This window comes from Pantherophis guttatus, chromosome 2 (genome assembly GCF_059756535.1).
Source record: "Pantherophis guttatus breed Tessera chromosome 2, ASM5975653v1, whole genome shotgun sequence".
Classification (NCBI taxonomy): Eukaryota; Metazoa; Chordata; class Lepidosauria; order Squamata; family Colubridae; genus Pantherophis; species Pantherophis guttatus.
In genome coordinates, this window is record NC_142064.1 from 222,753,100 (window position 1) to 222,767,121 (window position 14,022).

At 43.4% G+C, this 14,022-nt stretch overlaps 1 protein-coding gene across 1 annotated transcript; it reads right to left on the reverse strand.

The window, feature by feature from the left end:
* Positions 1-296: 296 nt before the first annotated feature.
* On the reverse strand, positions 297-2,398 carry H1-10 (H1.10 linker histone). Its single transcript, XM_034431489.3, has one exon. It carries the CDS (start codon positions 1,814-1,816, stop codon positions 1,145-1,147), a length of 672 nt encoding a protein of 223 aa, XP_034287380.1. The 5' UTR covers positions 1,817-2,398; the 3' UTR covers positions 297-1,144.
* Positions 2,399-14,022: the final 11,624 nt, after the last annotated feature.

Sequence of the window (14,022 nt, forward strand, 5' to 3'; positions counted from 1 at the left end):
CCAGGGGAGGAGACCGGGAAGGGGGCCGCATCTTTGCCAAAAGCTTAGATGAAGCAGAAGGGACGCAAACAGCCACGCCCACCCAGTTAGTTGCATTGCTAGGGAGTGGGCGCCAAACATCTGCACCGAGCCCCTCCATCATATCCACCGCGAGACCCCAATTCCCCAAGAGTGATTTCGGGATCTCACGATTCCAACGCCCCCGGTATCCCATCTTTCCTCCTCCTCCCCCCTCCCAAATAAAAACGACTGTTTCGTTTCGATCCTGAATATAAAAACACCGAGGAAGCAGAAAGTGAGAAAATGTTTTAAACGATTTATTGAACAAACAAAAAAAAAAACACGAGGAAATTTTGTATTTAAAAAAGGCATTTGAAGACGAAACCTGAAAAGGACGATACAAAATCTTGTAGGCGAAGGTGAACCGCATTCCCCCCCCCGTCCCCGCCCCCAGATTTGACTAGACACGTATTTCAAACCTGCAGTGATTGCGCAATCCTCCGAGGTAAAATCAGCTACTCTGCTGGTCACTTGGTCCCATGCGACCGCCCCCCTCCCCCCCCACATGCAAGCGCCGCCAGCACTCCAGGCCCAGGAACTGGGCGGACGCCCGTGCATCCAACAGGCTGTTGCCATGGCATCTCAGCCTTTAAAGGGGGCGACCGAGATTGCTGGTACTTCAAACTTTAGGTATCCACCAAGGATGACCCCCCCCCTCCCTTCCCCTGCAGTAAAATTGGGGGCCAATGACCAGGGGCCGAACCTCGCCCACATATGGGGGTGGGGAGTATTTACAACAAACATCACGCTACTTTTGCAGAGCACAAAAGCAGAAAAGCAAGCTTCCAATGGCAACAATATTCCAATAAAAAGGAAAAGGGTGCGATCCAAAATGTCCCAATGATCTCGATAGGGGTCTGCGGGTGAAAGCGAAGTGCTATTTTACACACGCCCGCCTTCCGAGGGAAGAAATGATGCAGAAATGGAGCCAAAAAGACCAAAAAAAAAATAAAATAATAATATCAAAGCTGGAAACATGGCTGTGCTTCGAGCTAAAAGTCAAGTGTCGTCTCGGGGCTCAAAAGTCTCGGGGCGAAAGACAACGGAGGCGGCATCTTCCCTCCAAGTTGGGAGGCCGGCAGTCTCATTTCCTGCTCTTGAGCGCCTTGGGCTTCGCCGATTTTTTCACCTTCTTGGCGCTGGGGGAAGGGACGCTTTTCTTGGGGGCTTTCTTCGCTTTCACCTTGTCTTTCTTGGCGGTCCCGCCGCCCGCGCCTTTCTTGTGCGATTTCTTCTCCAGCTTTTTGCTCTTGGCGACGGGCTTCTTCTCGACCTTTCGCGAAGTGGACGCGACGACCGCCTTCTTGTGGGATTTGGCGTGGGAGCCGCCACCGCCACCGCCTCCGGCGCCTCCTTCGCTTCCCCCCTCCAGCTTTTTCCTGTTGAGCTTGAAGGAGCCATTGGCGCCGGTGCCTTTCACTTGGAGCAAAGTGTCGTTTTGCACCAGCGCCTTGATGGAGTATTTGAGATAGGTCCGCCCGTTTTGCTGGTCGAACCAAGCCACTTTCTTGGCTTCGTTGTAGATTTTGGCCAGCGAGGAGCCATTACGCTCGCCCAATTTGCGGATGGATTCCACTACTAGCTGGCTATACTTGCCGGGCTGGTTCTTTTTCTTGTTGTTTTTCTTCTTCTTGGATGGGGAGAGCGCCGACACGCCACCTTTGGCTTTTTTGGCCGCCCCTTTCTTTTCCGGAGCCAGAGGCGCCTCTTCTGCCTCGGTCAGCGGCAGGTCAGCTTCTTCCAGTTCAACAGACATGGTGGGAAAACGCGCTGGCTTTCAGCCCAAAAGTGTTGGGAGAGAACGCTCGGCTGGCCCTCGGGGCTCTTTTTCCGCGGGGCTCCTCTCGGTCGCGGGGGCGCCGGGTCAGCGGAGACGAGAAAGAAGCAGAGCGACCGAGCGCGGCTTTCTTCAACGTCGCCTGAGAAAAGCAATCTGCCTGGGCGGGCTTCGGCACCGCTCTTTATATGCGTCAGGAGCGGACCATGTTGAGAACAACAACAGGGAGCGAGAAGGCAAGCTCTGAATTGTGCTTTTTGTGGCCCCTTCGCCGAGCTCTCTTGCACGCATCCGGGGCCTCAGGGACGAGATGCTGTTGGCATCTGCTCCTCCCGACGGTACCTGATCCAGCTGCCTGGGTGTCAGAGTTTTCCGGACACGGGAAAGGCTCTTCAGAGGCGATTTTAAAGGCGCACCCTATACTGGGGAAAGACAGAGGATAGGGGCGCCCTATATGGAGGGCTCTGCACCGCCTAGAAAGAGCCCCAGCTCTCGGGGAGCGCACGGCTCAGATAGGAAAGCGGGGCCCGCGTCTCTCTGTCCGGTCGGGGGGCGCTGACGAACTTCGGGGGGAGCACTAGCCCTGGGTTAATTTGTTGTAACTAACACACTGGACGCCCTCACGTGGTCGGCTGCAGCAGCACGGAGCCGGCGAACAGTTTTCAGGGGGGTCCCCGCCCGAACTGGAGGGGCCGTGACTCAAGATACTGCGGGGTTCAGAAAGGGCAGGATTTGGGTCGCCGGGACCCCAGAAATGGTAGCGGTCATCATCCCTTAACCTGAGTGCGGAGCTGAGTAGAATCCCTACCCGCATGAAACCCTGGTGGTTGGGGGTTTTTTGGTCTCGACTTCAAAAAAAACAAATGATGAGGCAGAGAAAGGGACGCTGTCGGTAAAACTTTTGAGGTCAGAGGGGTAGAAAGTGGCAGTTTACACACGCACCGAGGGAACGAGAGATGAGCGACGATCTTTCGAAAACAATTGGGAGAAGCCAAAAAAATGGTCAGCAGGGGCGCAAATTTCTCGCGCTGACTTTGGGATCGGTACCCTACCCATGGTACGTACTGGGATCGGTGCCAGGATGGCAGCTCCTTTAAACACTGGCGGCGGCGAGTTTTTTGAACTTGGAACCGGCACAAAATCTCTGGTGGGCACACGTGTTTTTTAAACGCATTTTACCCGCTCGCTTTTTTTTTTCAAATCGCGAAAACTTTGGAAAAGCGGCGCCGCGCGAGGAAACGCAACTGGGGATGGGGAGGGGGGTGTCACCTCTTCCTCGTCCCACCTTCCTTTCGGCTGAAGAAGGGAGGGAAGAGAATCACCCCTTTATGTCACTGATGGCATGGGGAGATTGGCGGCGGGAAAGCGGGAGAGCCATCGTCGCTTAATGGCGGAGGTGCCCGCACAGCAGAGCCGGATTTCCAGACACACCTTCCATCCCCCGATTTGAGAGAAAACAGAATTTTGGGCAAGAAGGGCGACATTTCTGAGGGCCGCGGGCTACGAGGACGCCTCTTATTCCCCCGGAACGGTGCCCCTTTTCTTTTGCCTGGCAACCGCCTTCCCAGCCACGCATTTTGGAGCAAGTTGCGGAAGGTGGGCGCGGGGGAACGTTTGCTTGTGTTTTGGTGTGATTGTTTGAAATCAGGGCGGGGGAAAAAAAATCCCTGTAGGAGGCGGTGGGCGGGTTGGTTGCTAGCTTTAAAGCCGCTGCAGCTGGAGAACAGAGCGAGAGAGAGGAAGGAAGGAAGGAGGGAAAACGTCTCTCCGTGGAGAGAAGCAGAATTAAAGTGAAATGTCGCCGCCAAGACGGAGAAGGTTCGTCCCTCCACGGATTATTGAAGCTGCTGCTGTCTGCGTTCCCCATGGACTGGAGCCGGCCCAAAAATCGCCACCGCACCGCGCTTGCTCTGCCCTCGGCGTCACTTAACAATGCTAAAGGCCAAACGCAGAGCTCGGCGATGAGAGAGAGAGAGAGAGAGGAGCCTCATGATCGGGGACAGCCGCCCGCCCGACTGCGCCATCACTCCCGCCTCTTCAACCTGCCCTAGTCTCGCAGAGCCTCCCCGCGCCTGGATTTAAGAGTGGAGTTTGCGCAGAAAAGAACTCGTGGGCAGCGAGCATCGCTGTAGCTGTTGGTTTGGGATTCCGGTGGATGAAATCAGGAGGTGGTGGTTTTCACGACTTAAGCGAGCAAGAATTGAGGCCTGAGAAAGGAGGTTTTGCAGTTTGCTTAGAAAGCGCCTTCCGTATTTGATAATCGCTGGAGATTCGGGTTTTTAAAACACCGAAAGGAGTCAGAACTGCTTGTTTTCTAGGGAGGTCAGTCAATCCCAAGATTAGAAACCAATTCCAAGGGCTGCGATCCTGGGCTTTTCCTGCGTGGTCTTTGGCTGCCACAAACACTTAAGGCAACTTGGCTTCTCTCAAAACTTTGCAAATAGATCAATCTCTCTCCCTCTCACCTGCATCTGACCCACTTAAGCCATTAAATCAGCTTTCCAGACTCAGATGTTTGCAGATTTCCAGAATCCCGTCAATGTATTTAAACACAGTCATTTTAATCTTAATAGCACTTAAAAACACTTCAGGGTGTTTTTCCAACCCTCTAAGTCAGTGTTTCTCAACCTTGGTAGCTTGAAGATGGGTGGACTTCAACTCCCAAAATCCCCCAGCCAGCAGTGCTGGCTGGGGGATTCTGGGAGTTGAAGTCCACCCATCTTCAAACTACCAAGGTTGAGAAACACTGCTCTAAATCTAAGCTGTTTACAGGGTCAGCATATGCTGTACTTAACTTCCTGTTAAAAGGAAATTGAAACCTTGTTGGTTATGATGACCCAGTGTTTAGCAATTTTGTAGTAGCCGTTTTGTACCTGTACATTTTAGCAATTCTTTAGCAATTTTAATATTTTATGGAAGCTTGCTCAGTAACAACCACAATACTTGCAAATCATTCACCCAGCTGAACTGAGAGATTTAGGTTCATGACATCTACATCAGAATACAGGTAGTCCTCGATTTACAACAGTTCACTTAGTGACTGTTCAAAGTTACAACAGCACTGAAAAAAGTGACTTATGACCATTTTTCAAACTTATGACCGTTGCAGCATCCCCATGGTTACGTGATTTACATTCAGAACAGTGGTGGGTTGCTCCTGGTTCTGTCCAGTTCTTGTGAACTGGTAGTAAAAGCAGCGGCCACCCGCCCGGACGTCATAATGGATGATCTGCGCATGTGCAGAAGCTTCTGTGCATGCACAGAAGTAGACACGCGCTCGCTTTGTGAACCGGTAGTAAAGGTAAGTAGAACCCACCCCTGATTCAGATGCTTCACAACTGATTCACATTTATGACGGTTGCGGTGTCCCATTGTCAGTTATGATAACTGGAATAAGAACAATCGTTTGTGTGGAGCTTGATGTACTTCCTCTAGTCTTGCCAATTTTTGTGTGAAATGCATGCTGGGAGAGTATCAGCAAAGTTCCATTGCATGAATTGTCATTTCCCATTTTCCAGGCAGCAATTAATAAAAATGACTTGGGGACGGCAGCCAATCAGTGTTTTGGAAATGCCTTCTGCATGTTCTGTGATGGACGCTGTTGCTTTTTCAAGAGATCTTAATTTCTAATTATTTTGAGGACTGAAAACTAGGAAAGGCATGAGAGGGAGCAAATGATGTGACTCATTCCATAAATGCTGTGATTTATGTGCTTGTGTCAGATGTTAGGACACAAGTACATAAGGTTGACATTTGTTTGATTACTTCAGCATGTGTGTGTCCTCATTTTGCCATCATTGTGGTTTTCTTTAGATACCTCTTCTGGGAACTACTCCACTTGGACAGGTTTGGGGTATTTGCATAACATGAATTGTCTGTTCTGAATTAATAATTCTTTTCTCCCTTATTGCTGACTAAGCTTTGGTGTACTTTTATTACATTATTATTTCACTGCAAGAGAGAGACAGAAACCAGGTTTGAAATGCTACCGGTTTGCTCCAGTTCGGGCTGTAGTAAAAAAAAATGCTTTAAAAGTGTAAAAAAAAAAAAGTTCCAACGATCACAGCTGTGCCATGCGATAGTCAGAACCTTTTTTTTTACTTTTTCTAAAGCATTTTTTTTTATTACCGGTTCAGGTGAATAGGTAGTAAAAAAAAATGCTTTAAAAAGTTTTTTTTTAAAGTTGGCAACACCCACCCAGTCACATGACCTCCACCAAGCCATGCCCACTACGCCACGCCCACGGAACCGGTAGCAAAAAAATTGCATTTCATCACTGACAGAAACCAATAGAAATCTAGAGCACTATATAAAATTAACAAATATAATCAGTCAGAAAAATATAATTTCACTGATTACCTGCACTGTTAGGAAATTTCTCTTAAATCTAGGTTGGCTCTCTCTTTAATGATCTTCCCACTCATTACTTCTTGTCCTGCCCTCAGGTGCTTTAGAGAATAAATTGCCCTTCTCTTTTCTGACAGCCCCTTAATATTGGAAGACTGTTATCATGTCGCCCCTGGTCCTTCTCTTTGTTAGACTAGATATATCAGTTCCCACAACTGTTCATTGTATGGTTTAGTTTTCAGTCCCTTGCTCAAAAAATCCAAAATATCCAAAAATATTTCACGTTTTGAGTACACACATTCAGCACCACACACTTCCTAAAATCATCCTATAATAAGTATTACATCAAAAGAGGACAACTATAGAACAAGTTTACATTATCTCAAATTTTCAGCAATGAGAAGCTGACATCTAGCCCTTTCTAAACATCTGCTCAGATATCCAACATGCATAGAAAATAATATTTTGGTATTCACAAAACAGACATACTAATCCTGTATGACTCAAGTTTTGCACATAATGCAAATTCAGATAGGATATTACAAATTCTTGTCTTGATAAGATAGAAGTTCAGCTTCATGTACACAGTCCTGTTTCCCACAGATATTAGGTACATAAGTCATCAATTTACAACCAATTGTTTAACAAACGTGTGAAGTTATAGTACCTTTGGAAAGAGTGTTCTATGATCTGTAAAGCACTTCCAGATGTCATAAAGTGTCATGCCACTCACCCATCCCCTCTGGTCACATGATCAACAATCTGGTATTTAGCAACCTGTTTGTATTTACAACCATTTGCCAAATGGCCTGCAATCATGTGATCACGTGTGATCATAAAAAAGCTGTGGTGGCACAGTGGTTAGAATGCAGTATTCTAGAATGCAGCTCAAGGTTGACTCAGCCTTCCATCCTTCCAGGGTCAATAAAACGAGGACCCAGATTGTTGGAGGCAAAATGCTGACTCTGTAAACCACTTAGGGCTGTAAAACAATATGAAGTAGTATATAAGTCTAAGTGCTTTAGCTATCACCGTTTGCAATGTTCTCTGCTGGTTTCCCCAGAAAGTCAGAAGGGAAACTGGCCGGGAAGGTTGCAAGCTGCTGCTGCTGCCTGTTGCAAGGAATCCCTCGTCTGTGGGGGAGGGGCAGCAAAAAGACCTGCCTGTGATCTGGGGGCAGAATATCTCAGCTCCATATGGACTTAAGATTCCTTCCTGACAGGGCAGCTCTTTGAAAGGGCTGCCCTCCAGAAGGCAATCTCAGCTGAGATTTCCAACCCACCAAAAAATTTCCCCTCCCCTCCATCCAGAGGGGAGAATCCTTTGTTTGCCTGTAGGAATGGAGTTAAATACTGCAGGAATTTCATCATGTTCCTGTAGCCCAGTGAAAAATTTCCCTCCAGAAGGGAGGGGAAACTTGTTGGACTGTAGGAAGATATTTTAGCTGCATTCTTGCAGTTCAATGAAGAATCCCCCCCTCCGTGGACCTTCCCAGGGCCTCCCCCACTTCTACCTTGCTAAAGCACCGGCTTCCTACATGAAATAACACTTAACGACCATGGGCCAGTGGTGGGTTGCTCCCGGTTCTGTCCGGTTCTTGCGAACTGGTAGTAAAAGCAGCGGAAGACTCCGCCCACATGCCCGAATGTCATAATGAACGATCTGTGCATGTGAACATTGCAAACCAGTAAGTAGAACCCGCTCCTGCCTTGGGCATGTGATCTTACAACTGCTTCACCCAACATCAGAGATTGTGGTTGTAAGTCAAATATTACCTGTATAGTGTTATTTATATATCAAGTAAAAGCAAAGTGAAAATCTGCATATTTTCTCTGTACCCTCTCCCCTGGATGCCACAAAAGTGTATATTGTAGAAGCTGGGACAATCTGTAGATTAAATTAGCACAAAGTAGATTAAAAACTCTTTTATCATGGTACATACTGTACAACAGCAGCATTTAATAATAAATAAGACTGCATACGCTTGATCTGGAACACCAAAATATTTTTTTCAGATTACTCTCCATAAATTCTTATGGTATATATTACTAAATCATCAGTTATAATTAATCTGTCTATTGCAGAACAATCCTACTGTTGAGACAAAAGCCTGTTGGAGTTTTATTAAAAATGAGAAAGGAGCGCCCTTTTCCAACTTCTTTGACATTAAAAAAATCTTACTCTGAGCAATATAAGGAAATAGTAGAAAAATGAACTGGGATTTAAAAAAAATTAAAAGGTGGCAATGGCAAATAATTTCTAGCCAAGAGTATTTGCAATAGTATTTCAAATAATCACTAAGGGTTCAGCCAGACTCAAGGATATACCGTATTTAGCTTTATGTAACAGGTAGATGTTGGAGAAGCATAAAATATTTAGTTCTTGTGTATTCAGCACCTTTAACATTGTTATCCAAGAGGAGTTTGAGCTTATAAATTTTGACAAGGTGAATAAAATTCTTAGGGCTATCAGAGTAGATACACATATATTAGATCCGCATCCCTTTTTTTCTTATGAAGGTCGTATCACCAGATGTGATATGTGGCTGGGTTCAAGCTGTTGTAAATTCCCCCTTTTATAGACACAGTAAACTCCAGTTTCAAAGCAGCCTGAAGGAAGTGGAGTTTCAGATGTCTTCTAGGTTAAGGTACAGAACTGAGATGGCTTTGATTGTTCTTGTGGATGATTTCAGGCTGGTGGTATCAGGTCCTATTTGATCTCTCGGTAACCATCTATCCTTCTTGATAGTCTCAAGGGGTTGTGAAAAGAGGCACCGTCAGACCTGCCCCAACTTAGACATTTAGGAAAGAAAGACCTGACAGGCACCTTATTCCAGCAGTTTCTTATCTTCATGGTTTGTTGTGGGAGAGAGGCCTTCACTTTGCTTTATTAGTGAACAAAGTTCAACGCAGGAGTAGAATAATTGTCCATGATTCCAAAAATGCTGCTTCTAAAGTACAGCTCTTTATTAAACTTATGCATTAACATGCCCAACTCTTACCTGATCCTGTATTTGACATGTGATACTTATGGAGGTAAAAGGACCCAAAAGCAGAACGTAAGTAGAGAGACTTCTATCAAGTCCCTAAATTTCAAGGGAACATATGTTTATTGTATCATTCTGAACCTACAGATGTGGTTTTGCATACTAAATAAATGCAATAAACATTTTGTAATCAGATGTTAATAACCTAAGTGCCAAATCGATCTGGCAAAGTTAGTACATTCCGGGTTTCTTTAATTAAGCACTGTCATCCATCAGGACCCGGAACTGCCTGTCGTTTGGAATGGGCCTCCCCCTGAGAGGCCCCCACCCTCCTAGTGTTTTGAAAGCGGCCTGAAGATGGAGGTCTTTACTAAGCTTTAGTAAGGATAACTGAAGCCTCCCTTTAAATGATTTTGTTTCCAGGCGATTTGTTTTGTCATCCCTAGCCCATTTTTGTGCCTTGCTTTTATTGTTTTCATGTTTTAAATCATTTGCAAATTGACCAGAGTCTCTGGAAATTCAGCAAAATATAAATTCAATAAATAATAATAAATCCTACAATGCAGAATCGTACAATCTGCATCAGTTCATATTTTGGTTAGTCAAAAAACAACAACAGGAAGTCATGACTCATGCAGATCACGTTGATATTTTTTCACATTTGAAATGTTTTTTTAAATCAAAGTACAATATTCAGGGTATAAAGTATTCAAGAACCTTTGTTCTTTTGGGCTCTGACTGAATGACAGATCCAGAATTCTGAATATAAGATGCACAATTCAAAAGCAATGAAAAAAATGCTAGTTTTCCAAATAACCTTCTTGTAGTCCTGTAACATTTTCACTCTGGGTCCATTAGAAAACTATGCAAGTAAACAAACTTAACAGTTACTAATCACTTGAGACTCTAAAGAGTAAAAGAATTTATCTTCTTATATTGATTGGTAACATATTAGGGCACTAATATATTGGATCCAAACAACTGTGCTATACTGAGGGGCCAGTGGCCTGAAGGCTTTCTGCATAACCTTTAACCTCCATGAATCCAGAGGGAACAGGGCTTATGCAATCATCAAATTTCCTGTGCAGCAAATTAGTTTTTCCTGCACTCATTTGGTGAATAATGGCATGCTGCTTACATCTATGCCATTGATTTTACAGACACTGAATCGATAATGCTTATGGGGCAAAACCCTTTATTGGCTCAGAGACTATTGTAGACTTTTTAAAGCAATGCTAGATGCTGAATGTTGCCTTCTTCCTTCCTGTACAGCTTTATTATTCCAACTTTTTAATAATTTTTCTTCCGCCTATGAAGTGGACTCTTCCTCAGCACAATCATCCTTGTCTGCTTATATACTTCCGGCAAAGGAGATACTACTTCTCAAGGCAGCTCCATTGTTTAATAGCTGATATGATCAGGAAACTTACTCCAATACCCAAATGAAACCTACTTCCTTGTAATTTAAACTCACTGCTTTTTTTGCCTGGCTTCTGGAACAACACTGAAAATTTCTCTCCACCTCCTAGGTGACAGCCCTTCAGATATTTGAAGACGGCTATTGTGTCTCCATAGAACACTTCTGCTGGTTGACCATACAAACTCCTCCCAACCATTCCTCATACGTTTTCCACCCAGACCCTTTATAATATCAGCTGCTGTGCTCTGGACATTCTGAAGGTGATAAACGTCCTCCTTAAAATGCAGTGTCCCAAACTGTCGGCAACGTTTGAAAGCAATCTGATCAAAACAGGAATTCTGTTGATCTTGACACTATCTCCCTATTGAAACAACATAGGGTAGCATTTGTGTTTTCCACATGTGCATAAATTGCTGATTCATGTTCCCCTTGAGACCATGACCATGAAATCCTTTTGTCTTGTGGTCCTCTTCCAGTCATGTATTCATGCCTTTGCCTTTTTCCAACCAAATGTTAAGACTTTTGCATGTTTCTTAGTTGAAATTCAACTTGGTTTCTGAACAGCTTGTGAAGATATTGTTGAAACCTGGTTCTTTTTTCTAAAGCATTGGCTCATTCACTCTTCCCCTCACCCAGTATTTACAGTTTGTGGATTCAACAACCATATTTTAAACTCTTCATTTATTACATTTCCCATCAAAGACACAAATGCTCTGTGCTGAAGAAGAGTTACCACTGGTGCTATAGTACTAGTGCTTCCTCCTGCCCTAATGTGAAATTTATATACATGCACTCATACCCATACATGAAGAATAATTCTACACTTGAATTGCCATATTCTTCTCTGGAATTTTTTGGCCTCCTAAAATGACAGGCTGGAAAGTAAACAAAGCAATTGCCAATGAAAAGAAAAAGCCAAACAAGTTTATGTTTAAGATATATTTGTCATGACTGCCTGTAATTTAAATACAACTCTAAGAAAGAAACACTGTTAATAGTTTTTAATCACTATCACCACATTTCTCTTTAGGGGTTATCTAGTTTAAAGATTGTGGTAGATTTTGTAACCCATGCTCTATGCTTCTGATATGCAACTATTTTTTCACAGCAATTGAAATTAGGGAACATTCCAAAGTGTATTACATTGTATTAAAAAGCCTTAATAGTTTTTGAAAAAGGAAAAAATAAGTGTCCCCCTTCTCTTAAACCTGAAAAATCCTCATTGTATTGCAGCCTTTGGAGCCAACAAAATGCCTCAGTGAAAATAAGGTGGCATAGTCCTATCCTTCATGAAAACCATGCTAAGGAATAAAAATAACACAACAATTATTCTTCTCCTTGTCCTGTTTCTTCTCGGAGTAAGAACACTAATGTGGGTCATCATCCTTCTGCACCTCCTAAAAAGCTTGGCATAGAAAATTAGTTTTCTTTCCAAATATGTATCTTGTCTGATGTTTATAAATTGTGGATAAAAAGCTTGTCATAATAAGACAAAACTCCAGGTACCAAATGCTCTTCCTCATGAACCAGCTTCTGATCAAAACATGTTTAGCAGCAATAATCCATGTGGAAATCACACTGAGTATTTGTCAACAGGAAACCAGAGCCAAGATGCTGATTCTGCATTCAATCCACGCAGAAGACCCAGTCTAACAATGATGGTTGATCACATATCTAGGAAAACATGCTCCCACCAGAACCTATGAGCAACAGCAGCAGATTAAGTGTAACATTTCATAAAATACTCTCTGAGCTGAGCTAAACTATAGCTGTATTCCTATGATTCTGCATAGGCATTATTTTGGGAAGAACAAACTAAAGCACTTTCCCTCTAGATTTCATATACTTTAGTTTAGCTCAGTTCAATATGCAGAAAACATGCCAAGGCCTTTTGTAATGTGTGTCAAATTCTTAATTAGCTACCCATATCATCACAAGTTGGTATACATAATGTCGAGAACTTTGACATTTTAATCTAAACCTCTAGTTAATTGGAAAAAGGAAAGCAGGGTTTCCAACATACCATACAACACCCTTTTTTGGAACAGGATTACATAAATAGGAATTGCAAAAATAAAACAACTACAAACCCTTAATATAACTTTTACTTGCAATCAAGGAGCAAGACTAAAGCTTTTTAATATTGTACCATTAACACTGACTCAATAAGCTGACTTTGTATAAATATACTAAAGTATGAAGGCTATTGCTTAACGCCCTGAGTCTCCGGAGAAGGGCGGCATATAAATCAAATTTTAAAAAAACCACGAACCCCAGGAAAGTGTTCTGCTCTTCTCATTCTAGAAGAAGAGATAGAAAAAGAAGAGAAGCAAAGACACTTGAAGGGCCAATGCCTGCTTCATCATGATCACCTTCTTATTAAGTACTAGAAATAGTTTTGTGAAGTGGGAATAAGCAGTATTCCAGGAAGTGACTCTTGCACAAACCAACTGCCATCCATCCCTCTAAGCCACTTTCATGGCCTAATGAGATACTGACAGGACTACCATACTATGTTAAGCAATAATATGACTCATGGTTTATTCAATTTTAGTTTATCAGAATTGCTTAATAACCAACTTATTTGACAAGATAATTAAATGTTCTTCATGGAAGATATGAATTCCATCACTTTAGAATTTAACTGCCACAATAAGTTTGATTATAATGTTTATGCAAGCAACACCTAGTGCCCAAGTTGGCTTTGTTCATTTCAATGAATTATTCTGAGGAGAATAAGCATCAACATTACATATTCACCAAATTAATGAGACTGATAAAGCAAATAATCTTGCCATTCCCATTTAACAGAAATAAATGTAATGACCAATAACATTTGTTCAGTAATTTTGCTTTCTAAAGCACCAAGCTTTTCACTGCCACAAAGCAGAAGCTACTACTTAAGGACAAAAGAGTTAGGATCCCAAAGATCTGAGAAACCAGTACTTCACATTTTGGTCTCTTTGTTAATTTGAAATTACACTCTATAAGCAACATTTCTTCAACCTAATTCTTTTAAGAACTACCATATTTTTATGTTACCCATCTCACCATTTTTAGAATTACAATTAGGACCTTCGGATGTTATGGGTCATCTGAAATTTTGAACACCACCATTTGAAATGGCATTTCCTATCAATCAAAGTCAGCTCTGTCTTGTAAAGTTAAGTCAAATCATATCCATATTGGTGCAATCTACTGGCATTGTCCTATTGCAGGGGTGTCAAACCACGTCGTCACGGCAGTGTCACATGACGTATCGGGACTTCTCCCTTCGCTAAACCAGGTATGGGCGTGGCCAGCACGGTATGTGTTGCATCTGGCCCGCGGGCCGGGAGTTTTGGAATTGCTTCTTCAGAGGCAGTTTTTCTTTAGCTCATATGCCCTCTGTGGAGACCTGCTCTAGAGAATTGTGGCTTCCCCAGTAGGAGA